At 39.1% G+C, this 12,455-nt stretch overlaps 1 protein-coding gene across 6 annotated transcripts in view; it reads right to left on the minus strand.

Annotated features, from left to right (window-relative positions):
- The window catches only part of LEF1 (lymphoid enhancer binding factor 1), a 113,016-nt gene that overhangs the window by 24,810 nt on the left and 75,751 nt on the right, over positions 1-12,455 (minus strand). For 4 of the 6 annotated variants that reach the window (XM_045820376.1, XM_045820377.1, XM_045820380.1 and 1 more), the window contains exons 4-7: positions 9,722-9,854; positions 4,277-4,367; positions 2,550-2,633; positions 393-515 (exon numbers count right to left, since the gene is read on the minus strand). In XM_045820376.1, the coding sequence (XP_045676332.1) occupies positions 393-515; positions 2,550-2,633; positions 4,277-4,367; positions 9,722-9,854 (431 nt within the window). The remainder of the gene's footprint in view (positions 1-392; positions 516-2,549; positions 2,634-4,276; positions 4,368-9,721; positions 9,855-12,455) is intronic. The other 2 variants (XM_045820378.1, XM_045820379.1) reach the window with 1 other exon arrangement.

The following is a 12,455-nucleotide window of genomic DNA, read 5'->3' on the forward strand; positions in this document are numbered from 1 at the left end:
TTGAAAGCCTGGAAACAGGGACACTCCTCCTGGGCATGCACTGAACTCTCCTGTCCACTTCAGGGACCACCAGGGGCTCCCAACCGTCAGAGCCCACTGAAATCTGGTAGTGTTGGCTACATGGCTCAAGGTATCCAATGCCTGTGCCCTGAACATCACTCCATTTTGGTGAGGTTTCCTTAACCTTTTGAGGTCTGTTCTTTTTTCCAATCTGAGAATCACAACCAGCTGGCAGTGAGAATCAAGCCAATTATGGGCAGAGTTTTCAAAGCAGAGCTACACTGGTTTCCATACTAAAAGAGAAGGAGAAGGTTCAACCACAGTGAAGGAGAAACTCCGTTTAAATCCTCAGGGTCTTCAGGCACTAACAGGGGAGACCACCGCATACTTACACATGCATCAGGTCGCCGTCAGTGTGGGGGTGCTCCTGTTTGACCTGAGGTGTCACGATAGCAGGGTGAGGGATGCCAGTGGTGTGGGGACCAGGGGGACCAGGAATCATGTGATGGGAAAACCTGGAAGAAGGAAAGAGAAGAGCAATACGTGCTAGTGGCTGCGGGAGCAAAGGCCGGATGGAGTTTTGAAACAATCCACTAACTGCTCCTGGCAGTTGCACATGGACACATTAACTGTAAATTAGGGCGGGCTGAGAATTTCGTTCCTTTCTGTGTTCAGGTGCAAAACATTCATAATTATTGCTTGTATAAATACATTTTTTCCCCCAAACTAATAGTAGAACCTGGCATTTTTCCCAGGATGCTCTAGGCCAGAGGATAAAGGAAAAAAAATTGAGTCACTTTTCTTGCAAAGCAGTTTTCAAGTAGTTCCAGTAATAACAATTATATTGGAAATATAACACTTTATTAAGATTTAGCTTTTGAAAGATTTTTATAATTAAAGCTGAAGAAATTACATTTAAAAACCTCTGCCTATATTCCCAGTGAAACCATCACTTTAAGAGTCTTCTCATATTGTTTGCTTCTTTACTAATATTAGGAGAGAACAATTGAGAAAATAAGGGACAGGAAGATATTTTTCAGCCTCCAATTTAACAAGGTTGCCCTTAACATCACCCGAAGTAATTTTCTACAGAGAATGTTTGAGAGATCTAGCCTTATGGAAAACTGATAACAAAATTAAGGGAAGGGTTTAATCAAAGGGAAGAATACGTACAGTTCTACATCAAGGTAAAAACTGCACTCGCTGAACAAAGGCTTTTTCCTAAATATGCGTGCAGAGTATTAAAAAAATAATCTCAAAGTATCCACCACCATCCAACACAAAGGAGGGAAACTGCCATGCAAGAAAAATAAAATAAATAAAGACTACTTTCAACAAGAGCTTTGGATAAATTTGGTTATGCTTTAGAACTCTTTGCTTTTCAAACTATTTTAAAGTAAACATTTAATTCAGCAAGAACAACATTCTCAAGTCTTTCATCACAGCCCGTACAATTTATTCCTTCATCTGGGAAGGACGGAAGGACTGCCTGGCTATGTAATATTTTGGAAACAAATTTTTAAAAATTAAGGTGGCATGGTAAAAATACAAATATTTGATCAAATAATAATCCTTTGCTAAATGCACCATTTGCAAAAATACTTGATGCCTGTGAGAAACTCCTGTCATCAGATGGTTCTCACAATGTTGAAAAAATGTAAAAATATATTTTAGGAGAATGATATTAATTTCATCCCCTTCCACCTGGCTAGATTTACAATTTGCTAAAGAAACATTTTTTTTTAATCTGAAATTCACCACAGAAACTGTGAATTTCTTACCTACATAAAAAGTAAAGATTCACAACCAGTTACTAACCCAAAAGTTTGACTCTGGTGCAATAATGCTAGATCCCTTGGAAAAGCAACATCAAACACACAGATGATACACCACAAATGTGTGTATGTCAAGCACAGGGCACAGAAGCCATCCTTTCCAGAAGCAAGCATTACACAGAGCAGGGTGGCGGCAGACCTCACAGAGCTTCGCCGGCACTGTGTCCCCACAGGGCCTGATTCACACACTAGGACACGACCCCGAAGGCCTGATGGCCGATAAGCACCATTCTTTCTCTTCCGACAGCCTTGGTCCAGGAAGGCTCTAGACTAACTGGGCATTTTCAAACACTGTCACGTTAAACCGGTACAACTTTCCTCAAAGAAAGTAAATGGTAGAACTCAGACCAAACCAGTCTTTACCTTCCCCTTTACCACACCCCCAGCATATTTTGAATAACAATCTCTTATGATGTCCATTTTGGGGATGTGTCACATCCTGCAGCCAGTGAAGTCTTCTTGAGGCACAGTTGCCCCTGTGGCTGAGTCCATCCCCCTGGTGGGTGTGGCTGGTGCTTGGTGTGGGGATGCAGAGTGTGGCTCCTACCCAGGAATCTCTACAACACCTAGTGTGGGAGCCAGGCACACTGCGCAGACAGACACGTGGCTGAGCTACGCACCCTCCTAGCCAACCAAGAGGCAAGCAGAGGCGCACAAGATGCAAGCGCAGGAAGAGCAACTTGTCCTGGGTGCCCGGGTTCCACCTCCACCTACCTGGACATGGAAGTGTCGACTGACAGTGAGGATGGGTAGGGTTGCCTGAATCCTCCCGTGATGGGATATACAGGCTGACCTTGCCTGAGGTCACAGAAGAAAGGAACCCATCAATGACAAAACATGAGTTACCAATCAGCAGTAAGAGTTTGATGAGGGGAGAAAGGCAAGGTTTCAAATAGAATTTTTGGAATACCACAGACCACGGCATATCTTCAGTTATCCAACTGCCTGCCTTCCTTACCCTCCACCCAATCAAAGTATTGTTGGCGTTGAAGAAAATCTCCCATCCTCAACTTTAAAAACAAACCAGTTCATGAATTACCCATATCCCCTCCCCTCTTCCAAACCCATGAATGCTTTGAACAAACTAGGCATGTGACAAATGTTTATTAACTATAACAGAACCCTGAGAATGGTGAAATATTCCTTTCAGAGAAGGTTAGCAGATTCTTTATCAGAATCTTTGAGAATTTCAGAAAAAAGAAGGAAATAAAACTTCATATTTATATGAGACTGAACAAATATTTTAAAAACACTGCTCCTCCCTCCCCCACATCCCCATGTTAGAGTCAAAAAATAAGTTCATTGGAATAATTTCCTTTCCACTCTGAGAAGTCCATTTCCCCCATTTCTCACATCTCACATTTTTCATTGTAACGTCCTCTATTCCCCCTGCCACCAACACTGCTAGCACAGGATTATTGCTCCTAAGGAACTACTAGTGTCAGACAATTGGTGTAGGACCGAACATGTATGCACAATTAATTAACTCAAACAGTTATTGACTAAGAGATCTAACACTAAAGAGAGTGAGGTGAAATGTCCCTGGTAGGATGACCCCTTCTCACTGAAGAAGAGACACTGTAAGGCTGTCAAGGTGGAGAGACTGGGGCGGTGACCTGGGCCTGAAGGGGCAGAGACTCGGCTAAAGAGAGAAAGCTCTGCCCCAGTGGGAGCTATTTCCAGGGCATGAGCACTGCGGAGGGAGGAGTGGATAGGGGACAGGAGTGGGAATGGGCGGGGGAGGGGGGGAGATGTGTGTTCACAGTAAAATTATAAAAATAGGTTATACTACAGAAAATGATTCTTCCTAAGATCTACTTCCTTTCCCTTACCTTTATAATTTAGAAAATTTTAAAGGCTACAGTTAAGAATTTTTTAGAACGAACAAAGGGCAATAGGATTCAGGGGGGTGGAAAAAGCCCAAACATTAGTTTTTTACTTCTCTGAACTCAAGCTGGAGCTTACTTCATTAAAATTCAAAAGATGCTTTTGTTATGTTAAAATTTCTCTCTATTTCTATGTCATTTATATCACTTGCCATTTATAAGCAAAGATAGTACATACTTGTAGATATTCAGTGTGTCTTAGTTTCTTTCAAAAATATAAGTTTTCATAAATAAAACAGAAAAGAAAAACCACACTGAGAACTTTGTACAGGCATAGCAAATGCCCAAAGCCACAAATTGAATCCATACAACCATAAGCTTCAAAGCAAATGCTACAGTCATTTTCTACACATATAAGCGAACGGATTCAATCCATTTCAAAGTCTGTGTGTTTTTTAATCTTCTAAATTGAAATGAGATAAAGTTGCCACCTTGCTTGTTGTTGTAAAGCTTCCTCAAGTCCACAAGTGTTATCATTCATAAAGCTAATTTCCCTAAGTGGGAAGCAGAACATGTGTTCAAGTGCCTGGCTGGAGTTTGCAGGAAGGGTCTTACCAGCCCAGAGGTGGGGTAATCTGTCCAACACCACCCGGAGACAGCGGGTAGAAGGTGGGGATCTCAGGAGCGGGAGGATGTCTGGATATGCCTATTAAAAAGAATGGAGAGGTAGAGCGCTCAGAGTCACAGGACATTTGACTCTTACAGCAACAGAAGGGCAACAAAATGCTTTATGCCGTACTTCTTATGGTCTAGAATGAAACAACATTTATTTATCTGATCTGTTTAACAGAAGTCAATTTGCTATCTTTTCAAATTTCAACATTTGAGAAAACAGGTTTTAAAACAGTACATCTTGAGGAATTCCTGAAAGAGTAAATATGCTGCTAATAAAAGCCATTAAAATAAGACTTTTAAATTAGTTTGCCCACATCATTGCATTTGGTTAAGAAAACAGTAGGCCATTGTTTCTGTGTAGAATGGGAAGTGGGAGCCCTTTCTAAGTAGATGGCCTGCCATGTGCTCAAGGATTAAGTAAATTGCCACTTTCATATTTGTGTTGGCTCCCTTATGGACACACAGATTTGGGAAATGTGATGCCTCAGAGAATCAAAGATTAATTAGGAATCATCTTCAGCCCCATAATGGTCACACTTGATATGATTCATTTGGTCTCTGCCACTTCAGCTCCAACAAAGCTCTTCATCAAGTTGAGTCCTCTGCGCTCCAAGGTCAAGCTGTTCTGGATTAGTTGTACTCCACAGACAATGAGAGAGCCACCAAATTGTTTCTTGAGCTCACACTCCCTGGAGTACACTCTCCTCTAACTGTCAAAACCACCTAAAGATTATACCTAATCCTAGTCCCAAATGACATCTCTTTGTATCTTACCTTGGGTACAGAAAAGAAGGGGTAAGACACACGTATAAAAATGTACAATATTAGCACAAATACATTCAATGTATTTGGAGAAATGGGAGTGATTCTGAATAGAAAAAAGCTACAACAGTCTTCTCATACAGCTACTCTGACTTTATAAGGGCATTTCCATATAGAAGCACATATTCGTAGTTGAGGACTTAGAAGATGCATTCAGTGGTTGTAAATATATTGATTGGCCAGTATGTGGAATTGGGTGAGCACATGGAAGATGCTCTTTCTGTATCTTGCTTTTCTACTGTTCAAATTGGTTATGAGTTTCATTTGAATCTTAAAAGATACGGAAGGCTTTAAACATATGGGAATGACTTAAGAAATGTTGCCTTTGAAGTTGATATTTATTTGGCTTTGAAGTTAGGACAATCTATTTCTCAATTGTAGAAAGTAGGTAGGATGGAGAAAGGTCTTTAATCTCTCCCTCAGTAGAGAGTTTACATGTTTTCACATGATCATCTTATGTTTTGCTGTTTTTAAAAGTACGTTTTTCAAATCTTCTTTTTTTTGGCTAAACGTACTACTTCTTTTGGTCACAGTAGACCCCAAATTTCATACTCTGGACTTTTTTCTTGGGTCTGGCCAGGTCCAAGCAGCAGGGGTGACCCTAAGGGAGCCTACAGTGGCATTCATGACCTGTCAGGGTCACCGAGGACTTTCCCAGCAGGCCAGCATCCTCACCTGAGATACCTCTCCAGACCTCAGGGTCTACAGGGGGATCACTCAATTTTGAGAATAAAAACCAGACCAGCTGAGAAGGACTTTGGAAACTTAGTGAAAATACAAACTCAAAAGTCATGGTTAGAGGTGAGAGACTACCTGAACTGTCTCCTTTAACCCCTCGGTTAGGGAGGGGCAGTGACTGGTGGGGCACACACACATTTGTCCTGGGCTCTCGGCACTGGGACACGGGCAGTCGACTTGCTTCAATCACATGCCTCTAAGCAGATAAGCTGAAAACTTTGCTCCCCATGTTACTCCCTGTTCTGAACATGCTTAGAACACATCAGTGACTCTGTGTAGGAGTAACTCGGCAGAACAAAGTATATAAATTAGTTGGATTTACTTTTACTGTTCTGAAGGAGGAAGGAGAAAACTAACATTTACTTAGCACCTGCTACATGCTACTTCCTATTTTAGTCATTTAATTTGACTGTTTCTACTAAAATTGTGCTCATATTTCAAATATCCCTTTCCCATGGAATACTAACTTTTATAGCTCTGAGAAATCTCTTTCTTCTTTACATCTACAAGATTTTATTTGTACTTTTAACATGGTAATAAAGATGTTCTTCATTTTGTTTTATCGTTAGTTTGTGCAAAGGATTTCCTGCATGAGTTTAAATACTGCTTAGAAAAAGAAACCATGTTTTACCAGTCAATGCATCAAACCATCGTTGTCTCCACAGGAGGTTCTCAATAAATACTGCTGAATGACTTGAACAAATGAACGAGTGAAAAAAAAAACAGTTTAAACAGACCCATTCCCCATGCTGGGTCAGCATCATCAACCATTTTGCAGGTACATACAAGTACATGATGTGGCTTTGGTTATTACATGAGCCGCAAATAGATCTGTGTTTGCTAAACAGCTTATTGTTGCTTTAAGATCCTCTTTAAGATTCCTACAAGTATGTGACTACACCAACTCTGTTGTGGAGTAGAAGTGTATCTACTAAAGATACATTTACCATCACTCATTTAACTGGTATTTCTTGAACACTTACTATGTGCTATAGGCTATACACAACATAACCTTAAAAATTTTTAATCTTTTATAAGTAACTGGTAAATAAAAATGAAGTGATTTTGGAGTCAGGCTGTATGGTTACATCAATTTTGCCACTCAACTACATATCTTTGAGGAAGTTATTATTCTATAAAATCAGAATAAAAATGGAATAGGGGTTGTTGTGAAGAATAAATGCATTAATATATGTAATATAGAAAAGTGCTCAGTATACAGTAAGTGATATGTCTTTGTTGTTATTTATCAGGATACAATGAAGACTACAAGGATATAAATAGGTATGTAAACCCAGTATTTCCTAAAAACTCTTTCCTTTTACCATTTACCAAAAGCTCTTTTCCATTTTTACCAGACATAATGAAATGATTGGTATTATCTTCCTTTTCCTTTTCTACACCTATACACGCCCCCCGCCCCCAACACACTGAGGGAAAGGTCAAAACTAATGTGCTTCCTAATGGAACATTAATCTAAAGATATGTTCTTACAAATGCAAATGGTTTCTGCTGACAAACAGTTTATATTTATTGGATGGTTATATCTAGTATTAGAGTATGAACATGCCACTCTTTTTTTTCTTTTTTAAATAAAGCTAACCAGCCCCCTGGGACCTGTGAAATCGGTGACTCTGGCCTTAGTACCATGTTCTAACTAGCTGTGCTACGTGATAAAGCCAAAAAGCAGACTGAAGGGGAAAGGGAGTGAAAGCAAGAAACCTAGTATGCTTTTTCACTGTTATTTTTTTTCAGTGATGAATGTACTCAAATGGAAAAATATAAATTCAAAATCACGTAAATTTGCTCTTTTCAAATCAAAGTTTGCATATCCTGAGAGACATGGTGATGAGATGCATGAAATCCAGGTCAAAAAGTAATTCAAAAGATCTTTACATTAAAAGCTACACAAAGAGTGTATGGAGTAGAACACAAAAATAACACAAATTTTTAGGATGAAATAAAGTCTTCAAAGAAACTGTAAACAGACAACTTTTGGTCATGCCCACTGGGCCTTCTCAAGTTCTGGAGGGTTCATTAAAAAAAAAAGTTTTGAGAAGCAATGATATAATTACAAGTGGTCAGGCAAAACAAGGTAAGGTGGCTGGGCCAGAAGTGATGGAAACGGAAGATAAAATAGATTGGTAGCTAGTCATGAGCTTATCTTTTTTTAAAAAAATGGAGCTGTCCTAGAATTCTTAAGAGAAAAACTACTAAACCAACACACATTATTCTTCTAAATAAGTTCATTTTGAAGTACTTAGAACAGGGCCTAGGACAGAGACAGCACCATGTAACTTAAATAAATAAATAGTTAAACACTTAATAAGATATACTGTTGGGTTCTTTTTGTTAATAGCCTGCCTGAGTTTTTATATCTACTTTAAACTGTCGCCCACACCTCCTCAGTTCCCAGGTGTGTACCTCTAGCGAGGCTCTGGACTGGGGCGTTTAAATCGCCACCTTGTGTTTCCCTTCCAAGATCTCAAACTCACCAGGACTAAGGTCGCAAATTGTGGCCTCCCTCTCAAACTTGGCCTTCTTCCTAAAATGCCTTAGTTTCCATCCTCACCATAAATCCCCAGACCTGTCTTTGATGTTTCTTATTCTTTAGAGGTCCTTGGTAAAGGAAGTAAGGAACTAGAGATGAGGACTAAGACAGAGGCAAATCTGGAAACCTCTGTGTAGGTGATTCTTACCTTTTCTACATAAAGGTGCTTGGGCTTCACTCAAGTCGAAGTCCAGCAGTAACTAGGCCCTCAAATAAGTTGCATATGTTAACCAGGGAGGGAAATGAAGGCGTTCAGTCTTTAACCTAAAAACACCCAGCCTCTGAACTCCACTCTTTTTTACAAACTTCATAAATTTTGTTACCCACTTCAGATCAAAATGGTGAGGTGCTTTCTATTCTCTGCCTTCATTTGGTTTTAGCAGCTCTTTTACTTATTTCTCTCTCTCTCTCTTTTCAAGTACAGTTGGCATTCAACATTATATTAGTTTCAGGTATGCGGGATCTTTTATCTCGAACTCCTGAGAACTCCCTTGAGGTCCAGGTGCATTGTGCACAGGGAGAGAAGACAGGCCACCCTGTGGGTCAGCCCATCCTCGGTGTGCGCCCGGCACGTGGTGGCAGCAGGCCGGGAGGGCCTGACCCTGGGCCCCACAGCCACCACCCCACCCCTTGGGGTTCCGACTTCACAGACCTCTGTGCTATGTGTTTTTCTGTAAGTGACACAGAAGCGGAGCTTGCGAATGGTGTAGAGAAGTCAGATTCATGTTATGGTTTTGTACTTTGTCGCTTATATCTAAGTTGGTGCTGGTAGATAACAAACAAGGACAAAAGCTAACAGGGATATAATTGAAACCAAAACAAATCACTAAAGGGTCAAAAAGGTAACATTTGAAAGTAAAAATCTCATACTTTGTCCCTTTTCTAACATTTCTTTTAACACTACCATCAACACCTAGTACATGCTGAAGTAAATGAGTAAGTACAGGGGCCACCCAGGATTGAATTTTCAGTATATTTGTATAACTGGATTGGATTATACTGTAGATCCTAGATTTCAGAGCTGTCACTTTGAAGATAACCCTTCTAAGTTTTTTTTTTGTCTTATTTTTTTTTTAAATCCTGAAACATAAAAGAAGCAACAACAAATTCTTATGGCTTATTAAAAATTGCTATCACATAAATTACTCTTGTCTCCTACAAATGTATTTGGGCCCATGCAGGCGCATGGAGCGAAGGCACCTGTATGGTCCCTCACACTGATGAGGCACAGCTCCTCCGTAACTGAAAAAGGCCCGGGAGGGCAGGGCTCTCACCTTGTTTGGAATTGACATCTGATGGGATGTGTGACGGGTGTGATCCTGGAGAAAAGTGCTCGTCGCTGTAAGTGATGAGGGGGGTGAGAGGATGAACCGCATGGGATGGCTGCACCACGGGCACTTTATTTGACTGCAAAGTAACCACAGGTCAACAGTTAATAATGGATGCCCAGCTCCTGTCTCCTCTCCCAAAGAAAAAGCCACACAATTGCAGTGACTGCTCATCAGCATAATCCGGGAATCTCCTCCAGACCTGGACAACTGAAATCATCTGCAATACTCATCTAGATCTTCAGGATTTTTGTCCATGTTAAAAACTCCTCGAGTGTTTGAATATCCCATCAGAGGACTATCCATTATTTAATCAGCTCCCCTTCAGAGATTTAGGTTGATTACTATTATTCCATATGACATGAATCTCTGTATACACATATTTACATTCCCTTTTAAATTATTTCTTCAGGTTGAGTTCAACAAAGAGTTATTGGAGCAAAAGTTATGAATGTTTTCTAAGCTCTTTATTCATTACACACATCTGGCAATAAAAATGCACTCAATGAAAGTCATTCAATAAACAAATAAGTGAATAAATATGGCAAATTTGAAGGGCAAATTTCTAAAAACCCAAATAATAAATAAATAATAATAACCCAATAAATATAAGTTTGCTGTATTAATATCCCCTTCATTTACAGAACTCACACTTCTACAATTGTGCATTTCTAAGATCCATGACACAGTATTTTCAGTGTTTTGCAGCTTTGTGAACCAAAGCTGACCATCCACTGTGCTTGGCCGTGCTCAGTTCCTCTAGTTTCAAGAAGTCTTAATTGATAAAAGGGAATTTCCATTCTTGAGTTTAAATGCATAATATGAAATACAGCTCATAAAAACATTTTAAATTGTTAACATCTTATATATTTTAATATATTTTATCTTACATTTGTTTAAAAATAATTTTATTTAAACTGGAAGTCTAAAGCTATATAACAATACTTTTAAAGGTACAGATTATTTATTTGGACTTTATCGATTTGAAATCTGGGATTCTTTTGTCTGGTTAAAGTTGAATCCCCCCGCTCCCTACCCCCAAGAAAGTGATTACTAAGCAAATCAATAATATAAACAAGAGTCAGTTTAACCTAACTAAGGACATAGTTTTTTATGAGAAACTCTACCCCTCCTCCCCTGCAAAAGAAAGTCAACTCAATACAATTATATACACGCAACATGTATTTGTTCTAAACACATATACTAATTAAAGCAGAATCATGAAATTCTCCATTTATAAACACTATAGTTATGAGTAATTGTGGATTTAAGAGGAACAGGATATAATGAATTTTGAATATTCATTAATTCACTACTTCAGACATGCCTTCACCATAGTGTGAATTAATGAAGTTTTTACTGGACTATAAACTAAAATGCATATGAAATCTCTCTTTCCAGGAGCAAATATCTGAACTTAAACATTTAAGGAGATGCCTGAAAACTGCAGCACACAGTGAAAAGCCCTTACAATGCAGGTCCATGTGGGAATGGTGAGGGCCTGTGACTCTGGTGCGTGGTGGCGGCACCTGTGACCGACGTAATTTTGTATTGATGTTTTTTACAAATTAGGTATAAGAGGTATGTGGCTCCAACAAGGAGGTCTACCCTCAGGAAAATTAGGAACAATTATCCTAGTAACACTTATTCTCTTTACAGCCAGTAACAGTAATTCTCTATACTCTATCATTACAACCTCCACCCAAAAGAAACATGGGGGGAAAAAAGCAAGGGGAACAAAAATTACCCTTTTTTAGACAATGATATAATTTCCATACTAGATTTTCTCTATTTTATAATTACATCTCCTCTCTAATGGCAGAACTTGCATAGCTCGTATTGCCCTTGGCATTTATTAAATAGAGCACCATTATCAAAGCCACACGCCTTTTTTCTATATACCTCAGCACACACATCTATGCATATAAATGTGTAAAAGGTTAAAAAAATGTTTCAATGCTTTTCAAGTGTTAATGATGCTGTCTGCCAGATACACAGATGAGCTTCTTAAATACAAGGAATTTAGAATGCTAGAGGAGGTAGGGGCTGGTGGGAGGGTGGGTACAGGGATAGGAGGATATTGTTATAAACCCTTTTTGAAATGGAGACAAAAATCTCAACACCCAAGTGCTACAATGAATATATTTCAACTATATTTTAGAGTAACTGTTTTGATTTTTATTTCAAAAGTCTCATAAGAAGTATAATTGCAAATCTACCAAGATATCTTCTTAGGGCAGTTACAAAGAGTAAGCATTGCAGAAATTTTCTGAAAAAAATATATGAACATATATATATTTTTTCATGCCTTTCTTATTTCCAGAGCACCATCCTAAGGAAGTTGCATTAGCAGGCAGCATCTTCTTAATGTCTGACCTATCCCTCCAGTCATATAGCTCAGAATCTGGTGCCATGAATTTTTGCTAAATTATGCTATCCTTGCTCTCCCCTCTTAATTTTACGGTTTTCAACACAGATTTGCTTTCCTGTGGAAAGGAGATAAGAAGCCAAGGATTTTAATTTAAGCTCTGGCCTTGTCTTATATTTTGCAAGATGGATAGCCTACTAGTAGTGTGTTAAAGCCAACAAGGATTATGTCCATTTTTGTGGCCAAATAATAAAAGCAATATGAAATCTCAATAATATGTGTGAATGCAATTCTAAGATTTATATTTGGCTC

The sequence above is a fragment of the Phyllostomus hastatus genome, unplaced genomic scaffold (genome assembly GCF_019186645.2).
Source record: "Phyllostomus hastatus isolate PE091 unplaced genomic scaffold, TTU_PhHast_1.1 phas_scaffold_39, whole genome shotgun sequence".
Taxonomy (NCBI): Eukaryota; Metazoa; Chordata; class Mammalia; order Chiroptera; family Phyllostomidae; genus Phyllostomus; species Phyllostomus hastatus.